The sequence below is a fragment of the Diabrotica virgifera genome, chromosome 3 (genome assembly GCF_917563875.1).
Source record: "Diabrotica virgifera virgifera chromosome 3, PGI_DIABVI_V3a".
Classification (NCBI taxonomy): Eukaryota; Metazoa; Arthropoda; class Insecta; order Coleoptera; family Chrysomelidae; genus Diabrotica; species Diabrotica virgifera.
The window spans coordinates 107,613,085-107,641,070 of record NC_065445.1 but is presented as its reverse complement, the minus strand read 5'-3'; the positions used below and the strand labels follow the sequence as shown (position 1 = coordinate 107,641,070).

General features: G+C 33.6%; 1 protein-coding gene across 1 annotated transcript; it reads left to right on the top strand.

Moving 5' to 3' along the window:
* Nucleotides 1–3,462: 3,462 nt before the first annotated feature.
* Nucleotides 3,463–27,986, top strand: LOC126882032 (uncharacterized). The gene is made up of 2 exons (XM_050646807.1): nucleotides 3,463–3,632; nucleotides 21,956–27,986. The coding sequence occupies exons 1-2, from the start codon at nucleotides 3,558–3,560 to the stop codon at nucleotides 27,509–27,511; spliced, it is 5,631 nt and encodes a 1,876-aa protein (XP_050502764.1). The 5' UTR covers nucleotides 3,463–3,557; the 3' UTR covers nucleotides 27,512–27,986.

The window sequence follows — 27,986 nt, the reverse complement described above, 5'->3', positions numbered from 1 at the left end:
TAGTCAACGACATGCGAAAGTAAATCCTACAATGTTGCAATATATTGATTATTTCAGTCCACACGCCAACTGAAACATGAAGAAAACGATGATTTCTACCTTCGATAGAATTATAAAAGCAAATAGATTGGCAGGATGCCTTAATTAATAACACTACATATATGGCGAAACCGACATATTAACACTGAGATGAAGTCAAGAATTTATAAAGCCAGTGTAAGGCCAATAATGACATATGCATCAGAAACAAGACCCGATACAGCCACAACACAAAGACTACTGGAAACGGCAGAGATGAGAGTACTGAGAAGAATTACAGGAAATACACTGAGAGATCGAAAGAGGAGCGAAGATATTAGAAGACAATGTAACTTACAGTGTATAAACGAATGGACACTAAACAGAAAAAAAGAATGGAACAACCACATAACCAGAATTGGGGAGACACGTGTGGTCAAAATAGCACGAGATACATCACCAATCGGTAGAAGAAGTATCGGCCGACCGCGCAAAAGATGGAGTGACAACCTTCCATAGAGGTATCAATCCGCCAATGAACAAGCAGAATTGCCTATAAAGAGGAAGAAAAAGAAGAAGATAGAATTATAGTTACGACACCTCAATAGGATATACAAATAATACTATCTGGAGATAGGCGAACTTATTTATTTAACACGTTGACGGACACTGCGTCAAACGTATAAGCTACATTAATGGAAGTTAGACGTCTATAGACGTTGTTGTCCGTTAACGTGTTAAAAAGCTCAACAGGCCTTGAAGGCCTAGGGGCAAAAATATAATTAATATAAGACTATAATTACAAAACTTGCATCAAAAGAGAGGTGGCTTCTTGTCCAATCATGCTCATTGCCTACTAGATTGACTTACTATTCTCCTCCATTCGTCCCTGTTTGTTACTCTTTCTTCCCAACCAATAATTCCCTCATTTCTGAGGTCTTCCTGTACGCTATAAAACCATCTTTGTCTGGGTCTTCATTTCCTTCTTTTCGTGATTGAGCCCCGTTTAGGATCATCTTTGGCATCTTCTTTTATGGTGATCTTCCCATACTCTGTCATGTTCCGATCAATCTCTCGCACTCACTCCAACTTGTACTATTTCTACATAAGGTTCTCTTTGTTACTTCAAACTTTGTTACTCAAATGTTATTTCTCGTTTAACGTTTAAAAAGTAACTATCCCATAACGGTGACGGATACGTCACACCGAATTTTCGTAAATAAGTAGTTATGTGCATAGTTATTCCTGAGAGTTATCTTAACTTTAACCATTGCAATGCTTTAACTCAAACGTTAAAGATAATTTCGGTCATCCATCACAGGACTGATTGTTTCATTCAGGCAACCTGCGGCTCTATTTGCTCTATTCACTTTATCTTTCACTCTGCATTTTGTCTTTTTTTTTTAATGGTTTACTTAAAATTTGTGAAAATTTAGACATCTAATAAATACAAACTAATAAATTTAGACATACCTATTAGTCCAGAAAGCCACTGCGCATCCGCTAGGAAAAATATTCTAATTCGGATTTTTTGTACAATCTTACTCAAAAAGGACTCCTTTTAACAAATTTGCATGTTGCCAGGACCAAAAGGTGGTCAAAAATTTTTTAAACGTTTTTTTTTGTTTTTTCCTAAAATTATTTTTTGTGCATGGAAAAAGGTTTTTTAGAGTTTTTTGGATCATTACAAAAAGAAAAGGTCTTTAGTGACTTTTCTCTAAAAACGATAGTTTTTGACATATAAGCGATTAAAAATTGAAAAATTGCGAAATCGGCCATTTTTAACCTTCAAAAACTATGTGAAAAACTGAAAATTTGAATGTTGCCAAGGTAGATAGATATTCTTTAAACATCGATTGATGAAATCCCGAAGAGTTTTTTGCAAAACAATATTCAAAACTTCTTTTTTTTTTTTCATTGCTAATCAAGCGTGCGCGACACAATTTTCCACCGACAGTATGGTGCAAATGAAAGGAATAAATTCGTTTTATTTCGTAAACCGGCGACTTTAAGGAAAAATCCCGAAACAGGTCGATATTTGTTTTTAAGTTTTGATATTGCGGCATATACGGTATACTAGTGACGTCATCCGTCTGGGCGTGATGACGTAATCGATGATTTTTTTAAATGAGAATAAGGGTCGTGTGGTAGCTCATTTGAAAGGTTTTTCAATTCTCTATTCAGTAATGTAAACATTAACATAATTATTTATACAAGGTGTCCTTCTACTGCTTTTTTGTCAAATAATTTAATTTAATAAAACATTTTTGGACACCCTGTACAAATAATTATGTAAATGTTTATATTACTGAATAGAGAATTGAAGAACCTTTCAAATGAACTAGCACACGACCCCTATTCTCATTTAAAAAAATCATCGATTACGTCATCACTTCCAGATGGATGACGTCACTAGTATTCCATATATGCCACAATATCATAACTTAAAAATAAAAATCGACCTGTTTCGGGATTTTACCTTAAAGTCGCCGGTTTACGAAATAACGAATTTATTACTTTCATTTGCACCATACTGTCGGTGGAAAATAGGGTCGCGCACGCTTGATTAGCAATTAAAAAGCAAAGGAGTTTTGAATATTGTATTGCAAAAAACTCTTAGGGATTTCATCAATCGATGTTTAAAGAATATCTACCTACCTTGGTAACATTCAAATTTTCAGTTTTTCACATAGTTTTTGAGGGTTAAAAATGGCCGATTTCGCAATTTTTCAATTTTTAATCGCTTATATGTCGAAAACTATCATTTTTAGAGAAAAGTTACTAAAGACCTTTTCTATTTGGAATGATCCAAAAAACCTAAAAAAACTTTTTTCATGCAAAAAAATTAATTTTACGAAAAAAACAAAAAAAAAACGTTTAAAAAATTTTTGACCACCTTTTGGTCCTGGCAACATGCAAATTTGTTAAAAGGAGTCCTTTTTGAGTAAGATTGTGCAAAAAATCCGAATTAGAATATTTTTCCTAGCGGATGCGCAGTGGCTTTCTGGACTATATATTATTAAATAAAAATTGAGGTAGATATGGTATTGATTGAGATATTATACAGGGAGTTGAACTTGTTAGGATTTTCATAGCAAATTTATTATAAATGTGTAAATACCCTATATGTAATAAATAAAATAAAATTATATACAGGGTGTTCCATTAAAAAACATAACTTTGTTCTGCCACTTATGTTATTGCAGAGGATCTACTGAGCTTTATCACACTAATCAATCACCCTATAGGATCATAAAATATTGATATATGATTATAAAACTACTTAATATTTTTATTATTCTAGAACAATAACATCGCTCTTGTATTATGACAAATTGTCAATTCTTAAAATTGTTACGAATTACTGAAAATAATTCTGAGTTTAATTATAATTTTTAATTATTTTTATTGTTTAAAAGAAGGTAATTTATTCAGTTTTTTTGCGTTTTATTACATATTTAGCAACGCCTATTCGTGTAATCAAGGATAACAATTTAATACAATGAATCGTTACTAAATAATCTTAGTCATTGTTTAAAATGATTTTACCTATGTTTTTCCTAATTATTTGTTTTTACAAATTGTCTGATGGAAACTGTGCAGCCAATTTTGTGGTAAGGATATTTTTAGTAAATCATTATCTTTATACAATTTACTATTTTTACTGGTATTAAGCCATAATTTTACTTTAGAATAAGTTTATTTTAAGGCTTCGATTTTCACTTCGGATATCGCTCTTAATACAAATTAATCAAACTTTATATTCTTCTCCATATGTTTTCATTTTGATGCATAGATACGAATATTACCACATATTATATCCTGTCTAACCATTTGTCATCATATATCTTCTTTAGCTTTAATCCACCGACTCCTCTCGCCTAATAATTTATTGTTGTTTCTTTTTGAATGCCTAACATTCAGTACCGTATATCTCTCTCTTCAATCCTGACCCCCCCGGAGGGAGTGTAGTGGTCGACGTGATGCCGTGTATTGTCATAACTTTTAACTCATGCATAAATCTTTTGCGTATTCCTGTAATTTGATCGATCCATCTTGTTGGGGATCTTCCTCGTGATCTTCGGCCTTCCACCTTTCCGTGTATTATGAGTCTTTCCATTTTTCTGTGTTTGCTCTCATAACATGTCCAAAGTATTTTAATTGTTGGAGATGGACTTTACTGGAGAGTCGTTGGCTAACTTTTAGCTCTCTTAAAATTGAATTATTTGTCCTATGGTCGGTCCAAGGAATTCGTAGCATTAGTTTCCAACAGAAAATTTCAGTGGCGTCTATCTCTCTTCTTTCCTATTTTCTAAGGGTCCAAGATTCACATCCGTAGGTCAGTATTGGAAATATTAAGGAGATGAGTAACCTCATCTTTAACGCTCTTGAAATTTTACAGTCCTTCCATATTGTGGTCATTTTTGCTGTGGCAACTTTTGCTAGATCACATCTACGTTTTAGTTATTCCTGTAGTGACCCTGCGTTTGTGATTAATGATCCCAGATAAAAGTATCAGCTCACAACCTCAAACCGATCAATTGTGGTTATGTGTGGATGATTGTTATGTAGTCTATCTACTATCATGATCTTTTTTTATATGTTTAACTTCAGATCAAATATTTGACTTTCGTTTTCAACCAATCGTATAAGATCAATCAGCTCTGCTTGACTATTTGCGTCATCTGCGAAACGTAGTTTGTTTATTTTATGACCATTTATTGAGATGCCTTTTTTCCATCCTTCAAGTGCTCTTCTCATAATATGCTCCCCATATATATTGAATAATTGTGGAGATAGTATACATCCCTGTCTGACACCCAGTACTGGATCAAATTCGTTTGAAAGTGTGTCAGGCACTTTAACTGATCCAGTAGTGTGTTCGTATAGTTCAGTTATAAGCGAAATAGGTGTTGTGGTACGCCTACTTCCTTAGTATTCGCCATAAGTATCTCCACTTGACCCTGTCCAACGCCTTACGATAATCTATAAGGCATATATGTATGTACAGTGGAATATTAAATTCCCTAGATCCTTCGATTATCTGTCTTATATTCAACAGGTGTTCTCGCGTACCTCTACCTTTGGTAAATCCAGTTTGCTCTTGTGGAATTTATCTTTGAAGGAATGTTTTTTAGTCTCTCATTGATTATATGTAGCATTATTTTACTGGCATGTGATATAAGAGAAAAGTTCTATAATGGTCGCGTTTATGGAAGCTGCCTTTTTATGAATTGTCGTTATTGTAGATTTTGTCTAGTCTTCAGGCCATTGTTTAGAATGCCATATTTGGTTACAGAGTAGATGAAGTAATTTTACGCCAGTTTCTTCAGTGGGCTTTGAGCATATATCTACTGTTACCATATCTGGACCTGATGCTTTATTATATTTGAGCTTACTGATCGCCAATCTTACTAATGAAATAAAAAATTTTAGTAGTTCCAAAATGACACAAAATCTAGGCATCGGATAAAAAAGTTTATTTGAAGAAAGTGTATTTTTTTGTTCTTCTTAATGGCGGTACAGGCTCGTTTTTTTCATATTGTATTTAATTACAGAGTAATTTCCACATTTTAATATATTTTTCAAAATGGGCTCTGTACCGCCATTCTTTATTATATTACAAATACGTGTGGCAAATATCTCGAAAAAATATTCAAAATTACAGCCGCAATCTTGGAACGCGTTTTTGCTACCTGTTGATCGCTACTGTATCACCTTAACTTTATACTGGCGGTCGCTGCTGCCCTCCGTCAGGAATGTTTATCGACCTTCCAGTCAAAGTTTGAGTATTTTAACTTAGGAGTGTGTCAATGGTGAGATGCGCAAGCTACGCAGTTTGTGTATAGGGCGCGCCAAATGTATATGCCACACACACCCCCCGCGCAAAATGGACCACATCCACTCAAACACGGTGAAAAGGACTCATCCAACACTTAAGATGTTTATGTACGTTCCAATTAAACTATTATTACGGTACCGTTAGTTAAATATAGTGTTCTTAAAACTTTTTGGCCTCTTAGTATTTTCCCCATAAGACACCTTTTATCGAGATGTGGCTTTAGTTTATAAATAAATTTTCAGTAGTAATTGCACAAGATCTCTGAAATTATTTAATTTTTCCCTAGTGACACTTTGACAGTTTTAATTTCACGAGCCGAAGGCGAGTGAAATTATGTCAAAGTGTCACGAGAGCAAAAATTCTATATTAATTTCAGAGGTCGAGTGCAATTTGTTGCGATTATTTCATGAATAAAACTGTTCAAAACCAAAATTTTATTGTAATTTATTTATGTAAGTACCATTAAACACACAGTTTTTATAAATATTTGACGATTAAAAGTCATCAGTTTTATAATTTTTAAAACATTAATTGTCATTAATGTCACTGAATGTATTTTTTCGTAGCAACGAAGAGCATCTGACGTAATATACTTAACGACGGGAGATTAACAAAAATTATCGATTTAATTCAGATTTCTGTAGCTTTCTATTGGTCAGAATCTCCTATGAATGAAATAATCAGTAGTAAATGCACAAGAGCTCTAAAATTATCGAATTTTTCCCGAGTGACACTTTGACAGTTTTAATTGTGTCAAAGTGTCACGAGGGCAAAAATTCGATAATAATTTTAGAGATTGAGTGCAATTTTTTGCGATTATTTCGTGAATAAAACTGTTCAAAACCAAAATTGTATTGTAATTTATTTATGTAACTACAAATTAGTACAATTAAACACGCAGTTGTTATAAATATTTGACGGTAGAAAGTCATCACTTTTATAATTTTTAAAACATTAATTGTCATTAATGTCACTGAATGTATTTTTTCGTAGCAACGAAAGGCATCTGACGTAATATACTTGACGACGGGATATCAAAAATTATCAGTTTAATTTTTATTTCTGTAGCTTTCTATTGGTCAGAATCTCCTATGAATGAAATAATCAGTAGTAATTGCACAAGAGCTCTAAAATTATCGAATTTTTTCCGAGTGACACTTTGACAGTTTTAATTTCACGACCCGAAGAGCAAAAATTCGATAATAATTTTAGAGATCGAGTCCAATTTGTTGCGATTATTTCATGAATAAAACTGTTTAAAACCAAAATTTTATTGTAATTTATTTATGTAAGTACAAATTAGTACACAGTTGTTATAAATATTTGACGCTTGAAAGTCATCACTTTTATAACTTTTAAAACATTAATTGTCATTAATGTCACTGAATGTATTTTTTCGTACCAACGAAGGATATCTGACGTAATATACTTGACGACGGGATATTATTAAAAATTATCACTTTAATTTTTATTTCTGTAGCTTTCTCTTTCTTTGGTCAGAATCTCCTATGAATGAAATAATCGGGTATAATATCACAAGAGAGTGACAATAATGCGACAGTTTTTCGAAAATATGTTATCTGGCAATAGACACGAGAGCCCGCAGGGCTCGAGTGGCTATTGCCCAATGACAACAAAGGGCCTAGCCGGGTAAGATGATGAAAAGTGCCCCCAACTCGATTCGAATTCCATATAGGTCAATAGGTCACCGTTTAGCATATATAGTGAAACTAACTTTCTGAAATTTTTAGCCCCCTAGGTGCTCATGTGACCCACCTAGAGCCTAATTAGGGTTTTTATGTTATTATTTTTTATCTCAGCCGCATCGAGAACTAGCAAAAAACTTTAAATAAAAAAGTTGTAAGCTTTAAAAAGTTCTGTCCGAAAAAAATTATTTTTTTAATTTTTGTCGGGAAATTTAAATTTTAGAACGATATTACAATTTTAAATGAGTATAAAAAAATAACTAAGACATTCGTTTTCACGAAAAAAATATATAACGTGTATTTTTGCACAATGTTTCACCCTAAATTATTTCAAATTTTTAAAATTGGTGAAACGCACCTTTAAAAATAAAAAACCGCATTTTTTCGGTTTTTTTTTTCGTTTTTTGATACAATTTTATACATATTTTTTAAAAAAGGTAACACCGTCACTAGAATAGGTGAAAAACTGAAAAATAAATATGGTTTGCTTAATAAAAATTTTTTGTAACCCCATCCATTTTCAAGATACAGGGCGTTGAAGAAAACAAAATTTTACACATTTTTTACGATTTTGCCGAAACTGCTAGCAATATTGTAATAAAACTTGGCGGGTTTTAAGAGGTAGTTATTGTGCATGTTTTGACATACAATTAAGGATTTGATATTCATCATTGGCGCGCATAGGGGTAATGGTCTGAACTTTTCAAAGAAAAATGATAGTACGCCACTGACATATTTCAAATTAACAATCGTTTTTGAATTCCTCGTTCAATTTTTGACAAAAAATCTATCTTCCTATTTTTTCATACGACGCGCCATTTTTATTCAAAAATAAAACATCTTAACCCTTACAAAGTATTCGAACTTCTAGTAGTTTCTACATCTACATAAACTCGTACATCCATTATAAAAACTAAATCGAATACTTTGGAAGCGTTAAGATATTTTATTTTTTGCAGCAAAACGGCGCGTCGTATGAAAAAATGAGAAGATAGTTTTTTTATTGCAAATTGAACGAGGAATTCAAAAATGATTGTTAATTTGAAATATGTCAGTGGCGTACTATCTTTTTTTCTTTGAAAAGTTCAGACCTTTACCCCTATGCGCGCCAATGATGAATACCAAATCCTTAATTGTATGTCAAAATATGCACAATAACTACCTCTTAAAACCCGCCAAGTTTTATTACATAGTTGCCAGTAGTTTCGGCAAAATCGTAAAAAATGTGTAAAATTTTGTTTTCTTCAACGCCGCCCTGTATCTGGAAAATGGATGGCGTTACAAAAAATTTTTATTAAGCAAACTCCAATTATTTTTCAGTTTTTTACCTATTCTAGTGACGGTGTTACCTTCTTTGAAAAATAAGTATAAAATTGTATCAAAAAACGAAAAAAAAACCCGAAAAAATGGGGTTTTTATTTTTAAAGGTGCGTTTCACCAATTTTAAAAATTTGAAAAAATTCAGGGTTAAACATTGTGCAAAAATACACGTTACATATTTTTTTCGTGAAAACGAATGTCTTAATTATTTTTTTATACTCATTTAAAATTTTAAAATCGTTCTAAAATTTAAATTTCCCGACAATAATTAAAAAAATAATTTTTTTCGGACAGAACTTTTTAAAGCTTACAACTTTTTTATTTAAAGTTTTTTGCTAGTTCTCGATGCGGCTGAGATAAAAAATAATAACATAAAAACCCTAATTAGGCTCTAGGTGGGTCACATGAGCACCTAGGGGGCTAAAAATTTCAGAAAGTTAATTTCACTATATATGCTAAACGGTGACCTATTGACCTATATGCAATTCGAATCGAGTTGGGGGCACTTTTCATAATCATACCCGGCTAGGACCTTTGAGAAAAAACGAAGAATTATTTTCTTATTTATTCTTACTGTCGTGTGATATTCGTAAGATTATTTTTTAATATTTACATATAAAATTCAAGTCTTTGTATAAAAACAGTCAGTGACATTGTTCCCAATTAATGTGACACACATTTTTCAACTTGTCAAAGTGAAAAGCAAAGTTTAGCAAATATTTAGATGAAGATATTAATAATATATTAGTTAATTTATTTATAAATACAGTTTTATTCATGAAATAATCTTACCGAAGTAAATCAAGCGCTTAAATGTGCCTATTTGTGTTCTCTTTGACAATAATTTGACATTAGATGCAGAACTAAAACAACTAAAAGTATATTATGGATATTTTCTTAAATGTGACAGTTGTCAAAACTGCAATGCTGCAATTAAACAAAAACAATCTAGTTAAAAAAATTCTAAAGGTAATTTTCTACAGTAGATTATTCCCAGTATAATTTTAATCTGATTGAACAGAATTAAACACGTGATCAAAAATCTTACTATACGATTGGAAGTTAAAATCATTAAAAAATAATCAGTAGTAATTGCACAAGAGCTCTAAAATTATCGAATTTTTCCCGAGTGACACTTTGACAGTTTTAATTTCACGACCCGAAGGGAAGTGAAATTATGTCAAAGTGTCACGAGGGCAAAAATTCGATAATAATTTTAGAGATCGAGTGCAATTTGCTGCGATTGTTTCATAAATAAAATTGTTCAAAACCAAATTTTTATTGTAATTTATTTATGTAAGTACAAATTAGTACACAGTTGTTATAAATAAAATTATCGAATTTTTCCCGAGTGACACTTTGACAGTTTTAATTTCACGACCCGAAGGGAAGTGAAATTATGTCAAAGTGTCACGAGGGCAAAAATTCGATAATAATTTTAGAGATCGAGTGCAATTTGTTGCGATTATTTCATGAATACAACTGTTCAAAACCAAAATTTTATTGTAATTTATTTGTGTAAGTACAAATTAGTACAATTAAACACACAGTTGTTATAAATATTTAACGGTTGAAAGTCATCACTTTTATAATTTTTAAAACATTATTTGTCATTAATTTCACTGAATGTACTTTTTAAAGGCATCTGACGTAATATACTTGACGACGGGATATTATCAAAAGTTATCAGTTTAATTTTTATTTCTGTAGCTTTCTATCGGTCAGAATCTCCTATGAATGAAATAATCACTTTAATTTTTGTTTCTGTAGCTTTCTATTGGTCAGAGTCTCCTATGAATGAAATAATCATATTAATTACCAGGTCTCTTTAATCGTTCTTAACAGTATACAAATATGCGGTGGATTTGATAAATATTCAAACTATCTCGATAAAAACTAGCTTTTCGAAAAAGTACTAAGAGGCAAAAAAGTTTTAAAAACATTGTATTTAACTAATGGTGGAACAATGATAATTTCATTGGAACGTACACAAAAATTTGGGGGGGTTTAAGGAAAAAAAACCCATAAAATTTTTATGGGGTGCACAAATTTCACTATATTGTTTTTTAAGATTTTACTGTCATAAGAATGCCACATGTCCGTTTTCAATAAGAAACCTCAAACAATTTTCGATATATTGGAAAAAATCGATTTTCATTTTGTAACTTAAAAGGGCTGTAACTTTTATTATGTGCACATTTGTACTAAGGTAAGTTAGGTTCAATTGAACTATTTTTGGTCCCACAATATGTGATTTAATTTATGATCTTTATTTTTGTTACACCCTGTATTTTTCTTTTTTTTTTTCTCTGGATATTTTCTTTGATCTCAGTATCCTATTTTAAATTAGACTTTTAGTTGTATGTATAATTTCTTCTCTCTTATTAACTTTATCAAGGAATTCAGAATTGCTAATCTTGCCTACCCATGATATTCGTAGCATTCTTCGACATAGGCGTAACCAGGATGATCCTAAGGGGGGGGTTACAACTATTGGAAAGGGGGGGTTACAACTACTGGAAGGTCTCTGAAGGGTATGGTGTTAAGCGTATATAGCTCAAAGTACATCCCAATGGGGGGGGTTATAACCCCCAAAACCCCCCCTGGTTACGCCTATGTTCTTCGATAACACCAACGTTCAAAAGCTTCCAATTTTTAGTTATTATATCTGGAGTTTTTGGAGTCTAGGTTGAACCGTGATAGTGTGTACATGTGTGTGTGATCGCTCCGTATCAAAGTTCATACATTGGGCCGGTACGAGTTTAGTCATCCACACTACATTCACTGAGACAATTACAGGTAACATTAGATTGTAATTAGCATAAAATAAATAGATAATTCTTTATACGTATTTGTGTGAAACAGTGTTATAAAGAAAGATAAACAAACAACAGAAAAAGCTGACAGGGATAAGCTTCTTGACCTTCGCAAGGTTGAATTGGGTTGGGTAGCTTTGCGCTCTGTCAGCGTTCGATTATTTACAACAACAATACATTGTTATACACACACAGATATATTTATACAGAGTGATACAAACCACATAAGGATGAGCGACTGGGACGAAATCAAAAATTTAATAACAAATTTGACGTCGGAAATGCGCAAAGATCTGAAAGAAATTAAAAATGATTTTCAAGAATATAAAAAAACACTGAAAATTTTCAGAGAAGAAAATATAGAATTAAAGAAAGAAATTAACGAACTGAAGATGAAAGTTGAAAATTTGGAAAAATTGGAAGAAAAAGTCGAAAACATCGAAAAATACAAGAAGAAAAATAACATAATTATAAGTGGATTTAAAATACGGGACAATGAAGAAGAAGCGCAAGAAGAAATAGAAAAATTTGTCGAAAACAAGCTACAAGTTGTTATTAAAGCGAAAAAATTGACAAAAATAAACGAAACAATGTGCGTACTAAAACTGAACAATCGAGAAAAAGCAGATGTAATGAAAAATAAACACAAACTAAGACACGTCAAAGGCCAAAAAATATTTATACGCCATGATTTAACAGAACAAGAGAACAAAATCCAGAAAAGCCTACAAGAAATAGCAAAAGATAAAAGAAACCAGAACAAAAAGGTAGTAATTGGGTACCAGAAATTAATTATGAATGGCGAAAAATTTATATGGAATAAAAAGAAAAATACGATTGAAAGTACGAATACTCTTCATGATAATTCAAAAAACTAGTGGAACATATACAGGATGGAAACATGGAGACGACCAGCATAAGAAAAGGAAAACGAAATATGTTAAAAGGAAGAGCGAGCACATGGAAAATTGGAACATGGAATATTCGAAGTATTTACGGAAAAGAACAGGATTTAATAGAGGAATTTGAACAAGCACAACTAGATATACTAACAGTATGGAAACAAAGAAAAAAGGCAAAGGCGAAATTAAACTTAATAAAGGTCATTTGATGATATATAGCGGAGTGGACAATAAACAAAGAGCTGCAGCCGGAATAGGATGCATAATACATGAAAAGCTAATAAATAGTGTAAACACGTGGGAGGCAATTAACGAAAGAATATTAAAAGTAGAACTAACAGGCATAAACGGAGAAAACTGGATAATATTAGCCGTATACGGACCAAGCGAAGACGAGAATTCAGCAATAAAAGATAAATTTTGGGATGAACTGACGAGAATTACAGAAGAATGCAAAGGAAGAATATTAATTGCTGGAGACTTCAACAGCAGAGTTGGTAAACAAGATCACAAATATAACACAGTAATAGGTACACATGGGGAAGATACGAGGAACAATAACGGCAAGAGATTGCTTGAATACTGTCAACTACATAACCTAATAATAACAAACACACTCTTCGAACATAAAAATATCCACAAATACACACGGGAAGTTATAAGCAGAGGAGAAAAATCAATAATCGATTATGTAATAGTGGAAAAAGACTATAGGGCAAACATTACCGACACCAAAGTACGAAGAGGTGCAGAAATCAATAGTGATCACTATCTGGTGGTAACAAAAATTAAACACCAAATTATGAAGAACGAGGAGCAGAAAATAAATAAAGAAAGAAAAGTAGAATTTGAATCAATAAGATCTTACAAGTTGACAGAAGAAAATGTGAGAACCAAATATGAAGAAATAATAAATCGAGAAATTGAAAAAAGGCTATTAATAATGAGAGATGCAGATGTGGATCAGTTATGGAATAGTATAAAAGAAATTATTATTGAGGCATCCAAGGAGGCATGCGTCGTAAGTAGAACAACTAGCAACAGGAAACAGACATCGTGGTGGAATGAACAAATTAAATCAGAAACAAAGGAAAAGAAAAGACGATGGAAAATATACCTATCAAACAAAACAACTGAAACGTATGAAAAATATAAAGAACAACGAAAAATAGTAAAAAATATGATAAAAGATGCAAAAGAAGAAAGTTGGAAACAATTCGGGGATAAACTAGAATCAGATAGTAAAAGTAACCAAAAGCTGTTTTATAAGACCATGAAAACATTAAGAAGGAGAAAAAATCAGTTCAATTGACAATTAGAGACGAAACAGGAAACATTTTGACACAGGAAGAAGAAATAATGGAAAGATGGAAAAGGTATTTTCAAGAACTATTATCAACTGGAAATGAAACACCACATTATACCATTAACGTGACAAATACCGGAGAAACCATAGAAGAAACGCAAGACACTGCAATAACATGGGAAGAATTTACACAAGGATTGGCAAAAATGAAAAATGGAAAGTCACCAGGGCATGATAAAATAACAACTGAGATGCTCAAATATATGGGAGTACAAGGACAACACATATTATTACAATTAATAAACAAGATATGGAAAGCTGAAAGAATACCAGAAGAATGGAAGATCTCGTTGATACTACCCATATTTAAATCTGGAGATAAAAAAGAATGCAAAAACTATAGAGGCATAATGCTCTTATGCTCGGCGATGAAACTGTACGAACAAATATTACAAGAGAAGCTGACAAAGATAATCGATACAACATTAGCAGAAACTCAAAGTGGCTTTAGAAAAGGAAGAAGTGTGCAAGATCACATCTTCAGTATTAAACAGATCATTGAGAAAACGAAACTCAGAAGAGGAAAAGCATATTTTGCGTTTATCGACTTACAAAAAGCGTTTGATCTTGTTCCTCGGCAAAAAGTATGGTCGCTCCTAGAACAAAGAGGAATAGCAACCAAACTAAGGAAAAATATTGAATGTCTATATAAAAATACGACGAATTGTGTTATAACTAGAAACCTGAAGTCAGAAAATTCTATAACAAAAGATGGTCTAAGACAGGGAGGAGGACTAAGTCCAACATTGTTTACGTTGTTTATGGACGAAATAATTAAAAAATGTAGTCAGAGAACAAAACACCTATTGGTAGGATACAAAAACTTACAACCGATCGAAATATCAGAGTGTGCTTTTGCAGATGACATCGTTATAATGGCAACAAAAGAAAAGGACCTACAAGAAAACTTACAAACGTGGAGTGAAATATTAGAAGAAAGTGGCATGAAACTAAACCTAACAAAAACAAAAGTGATGGTAGTAGCAGAAACTAAAGAAAACGTGAGTATACAGATCAATGGTATACATATAGAACAAGTTGAATGCTTCGAATACCTGGGTGTAAAAATTGAAGATTCAGGTCAACAAGGTTTAGAAATCGATAAACGTATAGAGAAAGCAATAAATTCATATTATGCAATGAACACAACTTTTATAGGAAAAAAGGAAATAGCGCAAAGTACAAAAATGAAAGTTTTTAAGGCAATATATAGACCCATACTCACCTTCGGTTGTGAATCGTGGACATTAACAGAGAGGCAGAAGAGCAGAGTACAAGCGACGGAAATGAAGTACCTAAGAAGAACGAGAGGAGTTACAAGACTTGACAGGGTAAGAAATGAGCAGATAAGGGAGGATCTGGAGGTGGAATCAATCTTAGAATTCATAGAAAAAAGACAAATCAGCTGGTGGGGACAATTACAAAGACTAGACGATAGAAGACCGGTAAAAATGATTTGGGAAGCGAAAGTAAATACCAAGAGGAAGAGAGGAAGACCAAGAGAAACATGGGACCAAGCTATTGGAAAAGTTCTACAAAAGAGAGGCAAATCCTGGAAAGAAGCAAAAGTATTGGCACAAAATAGAAGACAGTGGCGTAAATTTGTACACAATATCTAAGTTATTATTGTAATCCCGACACCAATAGGTAGAAGGGAATTTGAATATATATATATATATATATATATATATATATATATATATATATATATATATATCTGGAGTTTTTTAGTTAGTTCCAGTCATCTGGAAAAAAATCATTGATTTCACGTAAAAATGTTAAATACAGGGTTTTGAAGGTTTTAAACGGTAGATGAGGGATAACTGATGATAATTCCGTGAAGACGTAAAGCTAATTTTTCTTCTTCTTTTTAAACCGTTATTAAGAATGAAAAAATCAGTTTTTTGACTATAAAACGTTTCTTGCATATAGCAAGTAAATGTTGTAGATGTTAGAGTTATTTAATTTGATAGCATGCCTGTTGAAATACATAAACAGTTGACGGAGATAATTGCAAAAAACCCGCATTTTTACACTAATTTATAAATTTAATAACTTTATTTTTTGCATAATGACACATAATTTAACTCTTTTAAATTATGTCAATTAAAGTGTTATTTAAGTGTGCTAAATTTCAACCGGATTGACCAAAAAGTTTATAAGTTATTTAATTTGTTTATCCCAGAGAGCAATTGTTTAAACAACTGTTCTTGCCCTAACAGCGACTCTAGAGATATTTAGCATATACCTAGCAATCAATTATTTGAGACTTCAGTTTTAAGATGAATTAAAAAAAATTCAACATTTTACCAAAGTTTTTATTAAAAACTATTTGAAAAAGTCTTGATTTTTAGCTTATAAACAATTAGAATAATTTTGACACTTTTTATGTCACACGTTTGAATGTAGACTCACTGAAAAGCTGATAAAAGATACATATTATGAAAGAAACTATGTAGTTATTTATCTACTCTATGTCATATTATGTATAAGTTTTTAGTTTGTCAAAACTGTCATTATAGATAGCAGTGCGTGAAGTGTTTAAAGTGTGCGTGAAGTAACAATGTAGTTTAAATGGAACTTACTTTTTCGCACTGTTTTTGACACACTTTCATATATAGTATTTTTACTACAAAAGCGATATTACGTAGGTCAAAATTTTTGACATAAGAGAACTGTCAAAACATTAGAATGTGACTTGGCTATATACATGGCAATAATGAAAAGTCACATTCTAATGTTTTGACAGTTCTCTTACGTCAAAAATTTTGACCTACGTAATATCGCTTTTGTAGTAAAAATACTATAATCAAATATCCTTAACTTTCGCGTTGTCATGGTGATGACATAATGAGCAATAAATTACGACAAAAGTTTTGACAGTTTTGTGGTTTGAAAGAAGTTAGAATTTTTAAATGTCAAAGTTCTAAAAATTGTACAATAGAAATAAATTCCAGTGACAAAGAGTTACAGATTTTTTATTTGTTCATCATAGATAAAATATTGTATGAAACTGTGCGTGAAGTATATAAAGACCTTTAAAACGAGAAATGTTAAATGTCGGTCACATTCAAACTAAGCGAGATATGGTTCAAAACACATGACTAATGTATTTTAAGGAAAAATGAGAATAAAATTAGAAATAGTGTAACAAAAACGAGCGTTCGGGTATTTATTTACGACTTTATTATTTATTTATACAAGTTTACTTTACAAACTTTAGCTTAAGACTAAACTCTATTTACAAATATGCCGTATTTATATATGCGATAAAGTTATAATGGAACATTCCAGAAATATCCGCGCCCATCTCGATATCTCCCATCTCTATACCAGTCGATCCATTTGTCTGTCAGCACGCCCACGTGATTTACCTTCCAGAATTCTCGGGATTCTCGCCGCGAAGATTAGATTACGTCATTCTCTTGTTGTTTACTATTACGGGCGCCGATCAAGAGTTTTCTTTCGTTACACTGCTCCTCTCTTAAGATCTGAGCGTCCCGATCAGCAACTCTAGATGAAGGCCCAGTATGGCGGAATCTACAGGATTCTCCAGCTCTGCATACACCCCTAGAAAAGAAGTAGCAGTCTACTGTCTTTGAAGGGTATGACATCTTCGGGTTCATGCAACACACAGTAATTCGTACGCCAGTTTCTCTGAAGATCACTTCAAGCATGCTTCTCACAATCTTCCAATCCAGATTTTCTACTGCATGGCCTATTTTTGGTAAAGCCAAATCTTTGATGTCATAATTACACACGATTTTCTTCAAATTAGTTAGAGCACGCCATATGTTCTCGTAGCTTGGCGTGTCCGTATAAGACTTCCTGGTCACCATATACAGCAAAGATCGAGGACCATCTTCCAATCGCAGTACTCTTCCAATTTTAGGGTGCTGATGTCTTAACTCGTCCAGGCGGCCGAACTTTCTATTGAATACGGACGAGATTCCTTTAGTCATCTCGAGATCTTGGGCAACACAGTGGGCTAGAGAGACGTTTTCTGGAACACCAAACAGATCTTGCTGAACTTCTGTGGTCACGCCGAATCTAGCACTCTTTCTCGCTGCGTAATTTGACATAAATTGATTAAAACTTGGCTGTGCGGCGTCTTTCATCTCCTGTTGGAGGACTCGAGCTTCTTCTGTTTCATTTGAGCCAGCATATGGTGCAAGACGATTTATGTGAATAACTTTTGGTTTACCGTTTGGCAACTTTTTAATTCTGTATATTACGTCATTTATTTTCTTCTTAACTTCATACGGACCTTCCTATTGTCTTTGCAGTTTAGGACACAAGCCGCGACGACGTTGTGGATTATAAAGCCAGACAAGATCACCTACCCCGAAGCTTTCATTCTTGCACCGAGAATCATATTGATCTTTGATTCTGTCACTGGCTATCTGGATGTGTTGTCGGGCAAATTCATGAATGTTGTTCATTCGTAACTTCAGGCGGTCGACGTATTCTTCGCCTGCAACATGTTCCTCGGAAGGTCTGCAGCCAAACTCTAGGTCGCAGGGCAAACGAACTTCACGACCCAACATCAGGCAGGTTGGTGTTTGACCTGTAGTTGCATTTACGGCCGAGCGGTAGGCCATCAGGAATAAATGAATGTGATGGTCCCAATCTCGCTGATTTCCAGATACAACTTTGGACAAGTGTTTACCCATCGTTCGGTTCATCCTCTCGACCATCCCATCTGATTGAGGATGCAGGGGTGTTGTTCTGGTCTTATTGACACCAATCAATTTACAAACGTTTTGGAAAAGAGCTGACTCAAAGTTTCACCCTTGGTCGGAGTGGATCTCCAAGGGAACACCAAATCGGCTGAAGAATTCTTTAACAAGTACCTCTGCAACGGTAGCAGCTTCTTGATTTGGTAATGCATAGGCCTCGGTCCATTTCGTAAAATAATCCATGGCTACCAGGATGTATTTATTTCCAGCATCAGTTTCTGGAAATGGACCTGCAATGTCGATTGCTACTCTTTCCATAGGACTGCCAACATTATACTGTCTCATGGGTGCTCTCTTTTTACCAACTGGACCATTACCGGATGCACACAGTTCACATTTCTGGCACTATCTTCTTACATCATCTTTACAGTTCACCCAATAGAACCGTTCTCGAACCTTTTGCAGAGTTTTCGTAATACCAAAGTGTCCACCTGATGTACCGTCATGCAACTGACGCAATACTTCTGACACTTTACTTTTAGGTACAATCAACTGAAGCTTTGATTCTGTACCATCATCGTTCTCAAAGGTTCTGTACAAAAGATTATCTTTTAGTACCAGGCAATTCCATTGGCTCCAGTAGGCCTTGACTTCTGGACTACATGCACTAATGTTCTGCCAACTAGGTCTCTCACCTTGCCGCATCCAATCCAATACTCTTTTTATACATGGATCATCCTCCTGGGCGTCTTGTAACTGTTGGGGCTGCCATTGCTCATTAACGACGGCAGTTCGTCTCACAGGGCAAAGCTGTTCCTCTACTTTAAACCGGTGATTACAACTTTCACCGCATGGCCGTATCGAGGAAGCATCTGTATTTGAACGAACTCTTCCAGCCCTCTTCACGCGTCTCTTCGGCATCGTGTCACGAATCACCTTCCGTACCATTTCCACCAAACGTTCATCTTTTCTCTTATCGCCTTTTTCCACGACTATTACTCGATTGTTTCGTGAAGCTTGGCTAGCTGCTTCGTGTTCCAAGGCAATAGCAAGTGCTTCATCTAAAACTTTCGGTCTTGCTAGTCGTAAAGCTTTCTGTAGTTCACTATCTTTCAGTCCATTGACAAAGGTATCTACCGCAATTTCTTCTAAAACGCTGTCTGGCACCTCCGGATAAGCCAACCGCACCACACGAGCCACATCTGCTTCAAATTCTTGCAGATTCTCACTTGCTCGTTGACTTCTACTTCGCAGTTGTGCTTTGTATACTTGTTGTAGATGGGCATCTCCATAGCGTTTTTCTAGACGAGTGAACAAGGTCTGGTAACATTTTTCTTGAGCCTTAGGAATTGATCTTAATATATCTGCAGCATCACCTCGCAAAGCAGCAGTCAAGGAAATAGCCTTTTCTTGTTCGGTCCAATGATTGGCGGTCGCAATAGCTTCAAATTGTATAAGATATATGGACCAAGAGGACTTTCCATCGAATGGTGGTAATTTGAATCTCATATTATGCGACGTTTCGTCTCTCGGTAGTTCATCTTTCACTACAGGATCTAACGCTGCTGCATTAACTGATGGTTGTACTTTTGTATCGGTTATCATGCTCTCTAGTTGTTTGATCTTTTCTTCTACGGTCTCTACACTTTTCTGCATCTTATCGAACGTTCTAGAAACATCTTCAAATTTCTCGTCGTTCTGTCTACAAACGTCTTTAATTACTTGAGAAACACTTTCAAATTTCTCGTCGCTTTTTCTAGAAGTTTCATCGATCTTTTGAGAAACACTTTCAAATTTCTCGTTGTTCTGTCTACTAACTTCTTCGAGTTTCTCGTTGTTCTGTCTACTAACTTCTTCGAGTTTTTCGTTGTTCTTTCTAGAAGTTTCATCGATCTTTTGAGAAAGACTTAGACTTATCTTAGACGTTTCATCGATCTTTTGAGAAACACTTTCGAATTTCGATAAGATCGCTTGTTCTGCTCACTGAAAGTGGAACATCTTTGGGTCATCTCCATTCTTCTTGAGGACCTCCTCGAGTCGTGCTTTCAGGACTTTCTTGGACCCACTGGCATCTTGCTCGTACTCTTCTAATTGTTCAAGGAGCTGTTTTAGCGAAAGTTCTTCTAGCAACACCTTTAGTCGGCACACACGTACTTTTCAAAATGTCTTTTAAAAGTCTTTCCGAATACCGAACAATTAACGCACTCCGGTTATTCCCGACGAATAAAGTTCAAAAGTCTTTTAAAGTCTCTCTGTAATTCACTTATTTATATCGCACTAAGTTTACCGAACACCGACACCAACTGTAACAAAAACGAGCGTTCGGGTATTTATTTACGACTTTATTATTTATTTATACAAGTTTACTTTACAAACTTTAGCTTAAGACTAAACTCTATTTACAAATATGCCGTATTTATATATGCGATAAAGTTATAATGGAACATTCCAGAAATATCCGCGCCCATCTCGATATCTCCCATCTCTATACCAGTCGATCCATTTGTCTGTCAGCACGCCCACGTGATTTACCTTCCAGAATTCTCGGGATTCTCGCCGCGAAGATTAGATTACGTCATTCTCTTGTTGTTTACTATTACGGGCGCCGATCAAGAGTTTTCTTTCGTTACAATAGTATATATAAATATAGAAAACACAGTATATTTAACCCCTCATCCACCAGAATTTAAATGCATTGTTTTCCTTCTTCAATACCTTCTACTATAGTATTATTTCTATATTCAAAAAGTTGGACGGGTTTAAAATGAATGGTTTTTGAAAAGAATAAGATCAAATTATAGAGCACATTTTTAAATTTCATTAAAAATATTCCTTTTTCTCCATGTAATTCGAAAGTGATAAGAGATACGTAAAAAATAACTTACAAAAATGTAGGTTTTCTTGTATATAACAATTTTATTTTTCTTTCATTACTGTATCTCATAGAGAAAAAGGAAGATTTTTAAAAAAATTTAAAAATGCTCTCTATAATTTGATCTTATTTTTTTCAAAACCCATACCTTTTAAACCCGTCCAACTAGTTGAACATAGAAATAACACTGTAGTAAAAAGTATTGTTAGTAAGTAAAAAGAATAGATCTAAGTAAAAAGAATAGAGTAGGTACACGGCCCCTATTCTCATTTAAAAAAATCATAGTTTAAAAATAAAAATCGACCTATTTCGGGATTTATTTCCAAAATCGCACATTCATCAAAAAATGAATTTATTCCAACCTTTACGTGCTCACTGTATATTTCCTTTCTAAATTAAAATTTATTTAATAATTTCTTTCTAAAATATTTCAGGTAGTTCTAGAAAAAGACGAGCCCCTATCTTCTGAAGTACGAAATTCTAAGACCCATCAAGGTGACAAACTCAGGAAACATGGAAATAAGCGGATTAGGATTTTGGAATACGATTCGCAAAGAGACGAACCAACAAACAAGTTGTTTGATACCTCAATCTTGAACTCAGTATTAGAAGATTTAAGAAGTGAATTAACCATACCACCATGGCCTAATGAAATACTAGAAGACAACATTAATGTACATCCTCTATGGTTGCATAAAAAACCAAAACGATTTAATGCTCCTCACAAACATTATGTCCGTAATCTTAATTTCCGGCAACCAAAAAAGAAATCTAAAGTAAAATCGCACCATAAAATAAAAAATAGTTTACCTGTAATAGAAAAAAGAAGTAAGTCTGGTAGTTCCTCTAGAAAAAATTGTGAAGAAGCAAACAGTAAGTCATTTGGTGAGCTCAAAAATAAGTTCAGAGAAAATTCATTTGAGCTGCCCTCAAAAACAGATAGAAACGAGCACGTTTCTCCATCTAAATCTGCAATGAAACACGGAAATAGTATAGTTCCGGAGAAACTTGCAGTCAAAAATGAAAGTGAACCAATTAGTTTTCCTAAAAATAAATTATCTAATATTCCACCGAAATCTGGCGAAGGACAACAAAAACCAACTTTAAATACCATTTCTAAAATAATTAGCAGCGAAAATCCCGTACAAGAAAATGAAATCAAACTTAAAAGTGGACAATTTATAGATCCGACCCACGATTATGTTCAACATCTTCCCAAAATAAACCATACAATACAAGTTAAACCAAAGAAGACTGAAACTCCAGCAAAGAGTTCATTAATGGAAAACAAGGACCCTATTACTGATGTAAATGTCGAACAAACACAAACTTCTATAAATTTATCAACTGACAATTTAGTAACACCACAGACTAACTCGTCTTTAAAGGATAACAAAATGCCCACTTCTGCGACATCCGAATATGTTGAATATCCTCATAGAAAACAGTTTGGTGGTTTGCTTAGCAATTTTAAAGTAACAGTGGAACCAAAGCCTGTTGATATTTCAATAGTAACTTCTACACTAAAAAGTGATGCAACGCCTACTCCTCCAAAATACAGATTTATAGGAAATGACAACACTAAACCAGATTTTCATTTACCATTCAGTGTTTTGCCACAACAAGAAGAAAAGATCATAAATACACCCACAGTTAATGACGAACAAAAGTTGAATACAATGTCTGCTACATCGATTTATACCTTTGTAACAGATAATAAGATTGAACAAGTTCATAACACAACTTCCGATTTCGAAGAGGAAATGAATCCCATTCTCGTTCCAATACTCAATTCCACAAGAAATATATCGATGGTTAAGTCTGCAATAGAAAATACTACAATTTCTGCCTCTCAGGCCGATACCTTTGACGAAAATTACAATAGAAAACAGCTTGAGAGCTTATCTTTAGTCTTTACTGCACAAATGGACCAAATACCTATTGATACATCGAAAGCTAAACCTACAATAATTAACAACGATGTAATGTCTACTACTCCAACCTACACATTCGTCGAAGTTCACAACGGCACACAACTATTTGATAACTTGCCTTCTAGTGGTTCAGTACAACTAGAAGGAAAACATGAAGATTCCTATGGACCTAACGATAAAGTATTATCTACTACTTCGTCCTTCAAACTTAAAACTGACTACACTATAAAAGATCATAGCATTTTGCCTCACGATATTACACTTTTCGATTTTCCTTTCAGTTTTTTAGAAGAAAAGATCATAAGAAAACCAACAATTAGTCATGAAAAAAAGTTGAATACAGTCTTTGCTACATCAGCTTACACGTTTGTAACAGATAATAACATTCAACAAGTTGATACTGTAGCTTCCGACTTTGAAGAAGAAAGGAATCCCGTTCTCATCCCAATAGTCGATTCTACAAGAAGTATTACAACGTTTAAGTCTGCAATAGAAAGTACCATAGTACCCGCTTCTCAGACCGATACCTCTGAAGGAAACTACAATCAAAAACAGTTTGAGAACGATACCTTCGATGGAAACTACAATAGAAAACAGTTTGAGAGCTTACCTTTAGTCTTTAATACACAAATGGACCAAATACCTATTGGTACTTCGATAGCCCTTCCTACAATTAACACCGATGTAATATTTGAGGACGTACCTTTAGTCTTTACTGCACAAACGGAGCAAAGACCTATTGGTATTTCAGTAGTCAATCCTACAATTAACAACGATGTAATGTTCACTATTCCAGTTTACACTATCGTCGCAGTCTACAACAGTACACAACTATTTGATAATTTGCCTTCTAGTGGATCAGCACAAGGAGAAGGAACACATTTGGATTCTTTTTATGGATATAACGATAATGTAATATCTACAACTACGGCTTACAAACTTGAAACTGACTACAATATAAAAGATTATAGCAGTCTGCCTCATGATATTGCACAAAAACGCACACTTTTTAATTTATCTTTCAGTGATTTAGTTGACAAAGAAGTAAATATCATAAAAAATCCAACAGATATGTCTGCTACATCAGCTGATACATTTGTAGCAGATAATAAGATACCAAGAACTCATACTATAACATCCGACTTCGAAGAAGAAGGGAATCCTGCTTTTATCCCAATAGCCAATTCGACAAGAAATGTATCAACAGTTAAGTCTGCAATAGAAAATAACATAGTATTTGTTTCTCAGACAGATACCTTTGATGGAAATTACAATAGAAAACAGTTTGAGAGCTTACCTTTAGTCTTTACTACACAAATAAACCAAATACCTATTGGTACTTCGATAGCCAATCCTACAATTAACACCGATGTAATATCTACTACTCCAACCTACAGCTTCGCCGAAGACCACGACAGTACACAACTATCTGAGACCTTGCCTTCTAGTAGCTCGTTACAACGAGACGGAACACAGGTGGGTTCATTTTATGGACCTACCGATAATGTAATATCTACTACTTCGTCCTACAAACTTGAAACTGACTACAATATAAAAGATTATAGCATTTTGCCTCACGATATTGCACAAAAACGCACACTTTTTAATTTACCTTTTAGTGTTTTAGTAGACAAAGAAGAAAAGCTCATAAAAAAACCAACAGTTATTTATGAAAAAAAGTTTAATAAAATATCTGCTACATCAGCTACCTCCTTTGTAACAGATAATAACATTCAAGAAGTTGATACTGTAACTTCCGACTTAGAAGAAGAAAGGAATCCTGTTCATATCCCAATAGTCAATTTAACAAGAAATATATCAATAGTTAAGTCTGCAATAGAAAATAACATAGTACTTGCTTCTCAGACAGATACCTTTGAAGGAAACTACAATAGAAAACAGTTTGAGAGTTTACCTTTAGTCTTGACTGCACACACACAACAAAGACCTGTTGGTATTTCAATAGTCAATCCTACAATTAACAACGACGTAATGTTTACTCTTCCATTTTACACCACCGTCGAAGTCTACAACAGCACACAACTATTTGATAAGTTGCCTTCTAGTGATTCAGTACAACGAGACAGAACACATGTGTATCCCTTTTATGGATCTAACGATAACGTAATAGCTACTACTTCGTCCTACAAACTTGAAACTGACAACAATCTAAAAGATTATAGCAGTTTGCCTTATGATATTGAACAAAAACGCACACTTTTCAATTTTCCTTTCAGTTTTTTAGCAGACAAAGAAGAAAAGATCATAAAAAAACCAACAGTTAGTTATGAAAACAAATTTAATGAAATGTCTGCTACATCAGCTTACACCTTTGTAACAGATAATAACTTTCAACCAGTTGATACTTTAACTTACGACTTGAAAGAAGAACGGAATCCTGTTCATATTCCAATAGACAATTCGACAGAAAATATATCAACAGTTAAGTCAGCAGTAAAAAATACCATAGTACCTGCTTCTCAGACAGATGCCTTTGAAGGAAGCTACAATAGAAAACAGTTTAAGAGCCAACCTTTAGTCTTTACTACACAAATGTACCCACTACCTATTGATACTTCGATAACCAATCCTATAATTAACAACGATGTAATGTCTACTACTCCAACCTACACCTTCGTCGAAGTCCACAACAGTACAGAACTATTTGATAACTTGCCTTCTAGTGGCTCAGTACAAGGAGACGGAAAACGTATGGATTCCTTTTATGGACTTAACGATAATGTGATATCTACTACTTCGTCCTACAAACTTGAAACTGACTACAATATAAAAGATTATAGCAGTTCGCTTCATGATATTGCACAAAAACAAACACTTTTTAATTTACCTTTCAGTTTTTTAGCAGACAAAGAAGAAAATATCATAAAGAAACCAATAGTTAGTGATGTTAGTGATGAAAAAAAATTTAATGAAATATCTGCTATATCTGCTTACACCTTTGTAACAAATAATATGTTTCAACCAGTTGATACTGTAACTTCCAATTTTAAAGAAGAACTGAATCCTGTTCATATCCCAATAGATAATTTGACAAAAAATAATATATCAACGGTTAAGTCTGCAATAAAAAATAACCTAAAACCTGCTTCTCAGACAGATACCTTTGAAGGAAACTACAATAGAAAACAGTTTGAGAGCTTACCTTTAATCTTTACTGCACAAACGGAAGAAATACCTATTCGTATTTCAGTAGACAACCCTAAGATTAACAGAGATGTAATGTCTACTATTCCACCCTACACCTTCGTTGAAGACCGTAACAGTACAGAACTATTAGATAACTTGCCATCTAGTGGTTCAGCAAAACAGGACGGAAAACACAAGGATTCTTTTTATAAACAAAACGATAATATAATATCTACTACTTCGATCTATAAACTTGAAACTGACAATACAAAATCTTTTAGAAATCGGTTTAACGCTGTGGAAGAAAAAACAAAGCCTATGGATACACCAAGAGTTAATGATTTCAGAGATGATTCTTCTGCCTACAACATTGTAGATCATAACAGTAAACATGCTAGAAGCTTGCCTTATGAATTTGTAGCAAAACGAAAGCGAAACATGGCACCTTTTTCTTTAAAGTATAGTTCTGTAAATGACCATAATAACAAACAAATCTATCGATTACCTTACAATCTAGCACGAGAAGGAAAACAAAGGGCTGCTGACATTCCACCATTTAATCTTAGAAAAACACATATACATTACACATATGGTTCTGGCATAAAACACAAACATAAACCTTCTGTGTCCCTAATAAGTAGAGTAAAACATGAAATGGAATCTATAAACAACTTTTTTGGATTACCTTTAGAGAAGTCAGTTATAGATTCCTATACAGGTGTATTAATTACTAATCCAAAGAATCCTAACATGGAAAAAGAGAGTTACTACGGTTATAATCCAATTATCCAATACATACCTTACTACTGCCAACAATTTTCATTACAACGTAACAACAAAGACTTAATAATGATGGTTCCAAATTCAAATATGCTCCTTCTAAGATCATCCAACCTTAGACAATACTGACAAGTACAACGTGTAAAAATATGGCGATACTTTGTTTAGGAATTTATACAAAGAATATACAGATTCATGTAATGTTTACATAATTACGGCATGTTGTGGTATAAGATATGACTAAGACAAGAAATATATAAAAAGAGAAGTAAAAGTAAACTATATACAAATCGGTCATTTTAAAAACGACCTATATCCACATCTTGTCAAAAATAAGTTTATAACATTTTCATGGAGTTTATTCTAGCCTCTACCATTTTTTGAAAAAACTCACACTAATCCGACCACCGAAGGCGTTGCATAATATGTTATAATATAAGTAAGTAACAAGCCACAATAATTGCCCCCTCATACAATATATCGCATTTAAAATAGATTTTCTCAAAAGTACTTCATTGGATATATGTCGTTTTTAAAATGGCCGATTCATTCAATGTAAAAAATCCTATTTTATATCTTTGTTAGAATATATTATATGCAATAA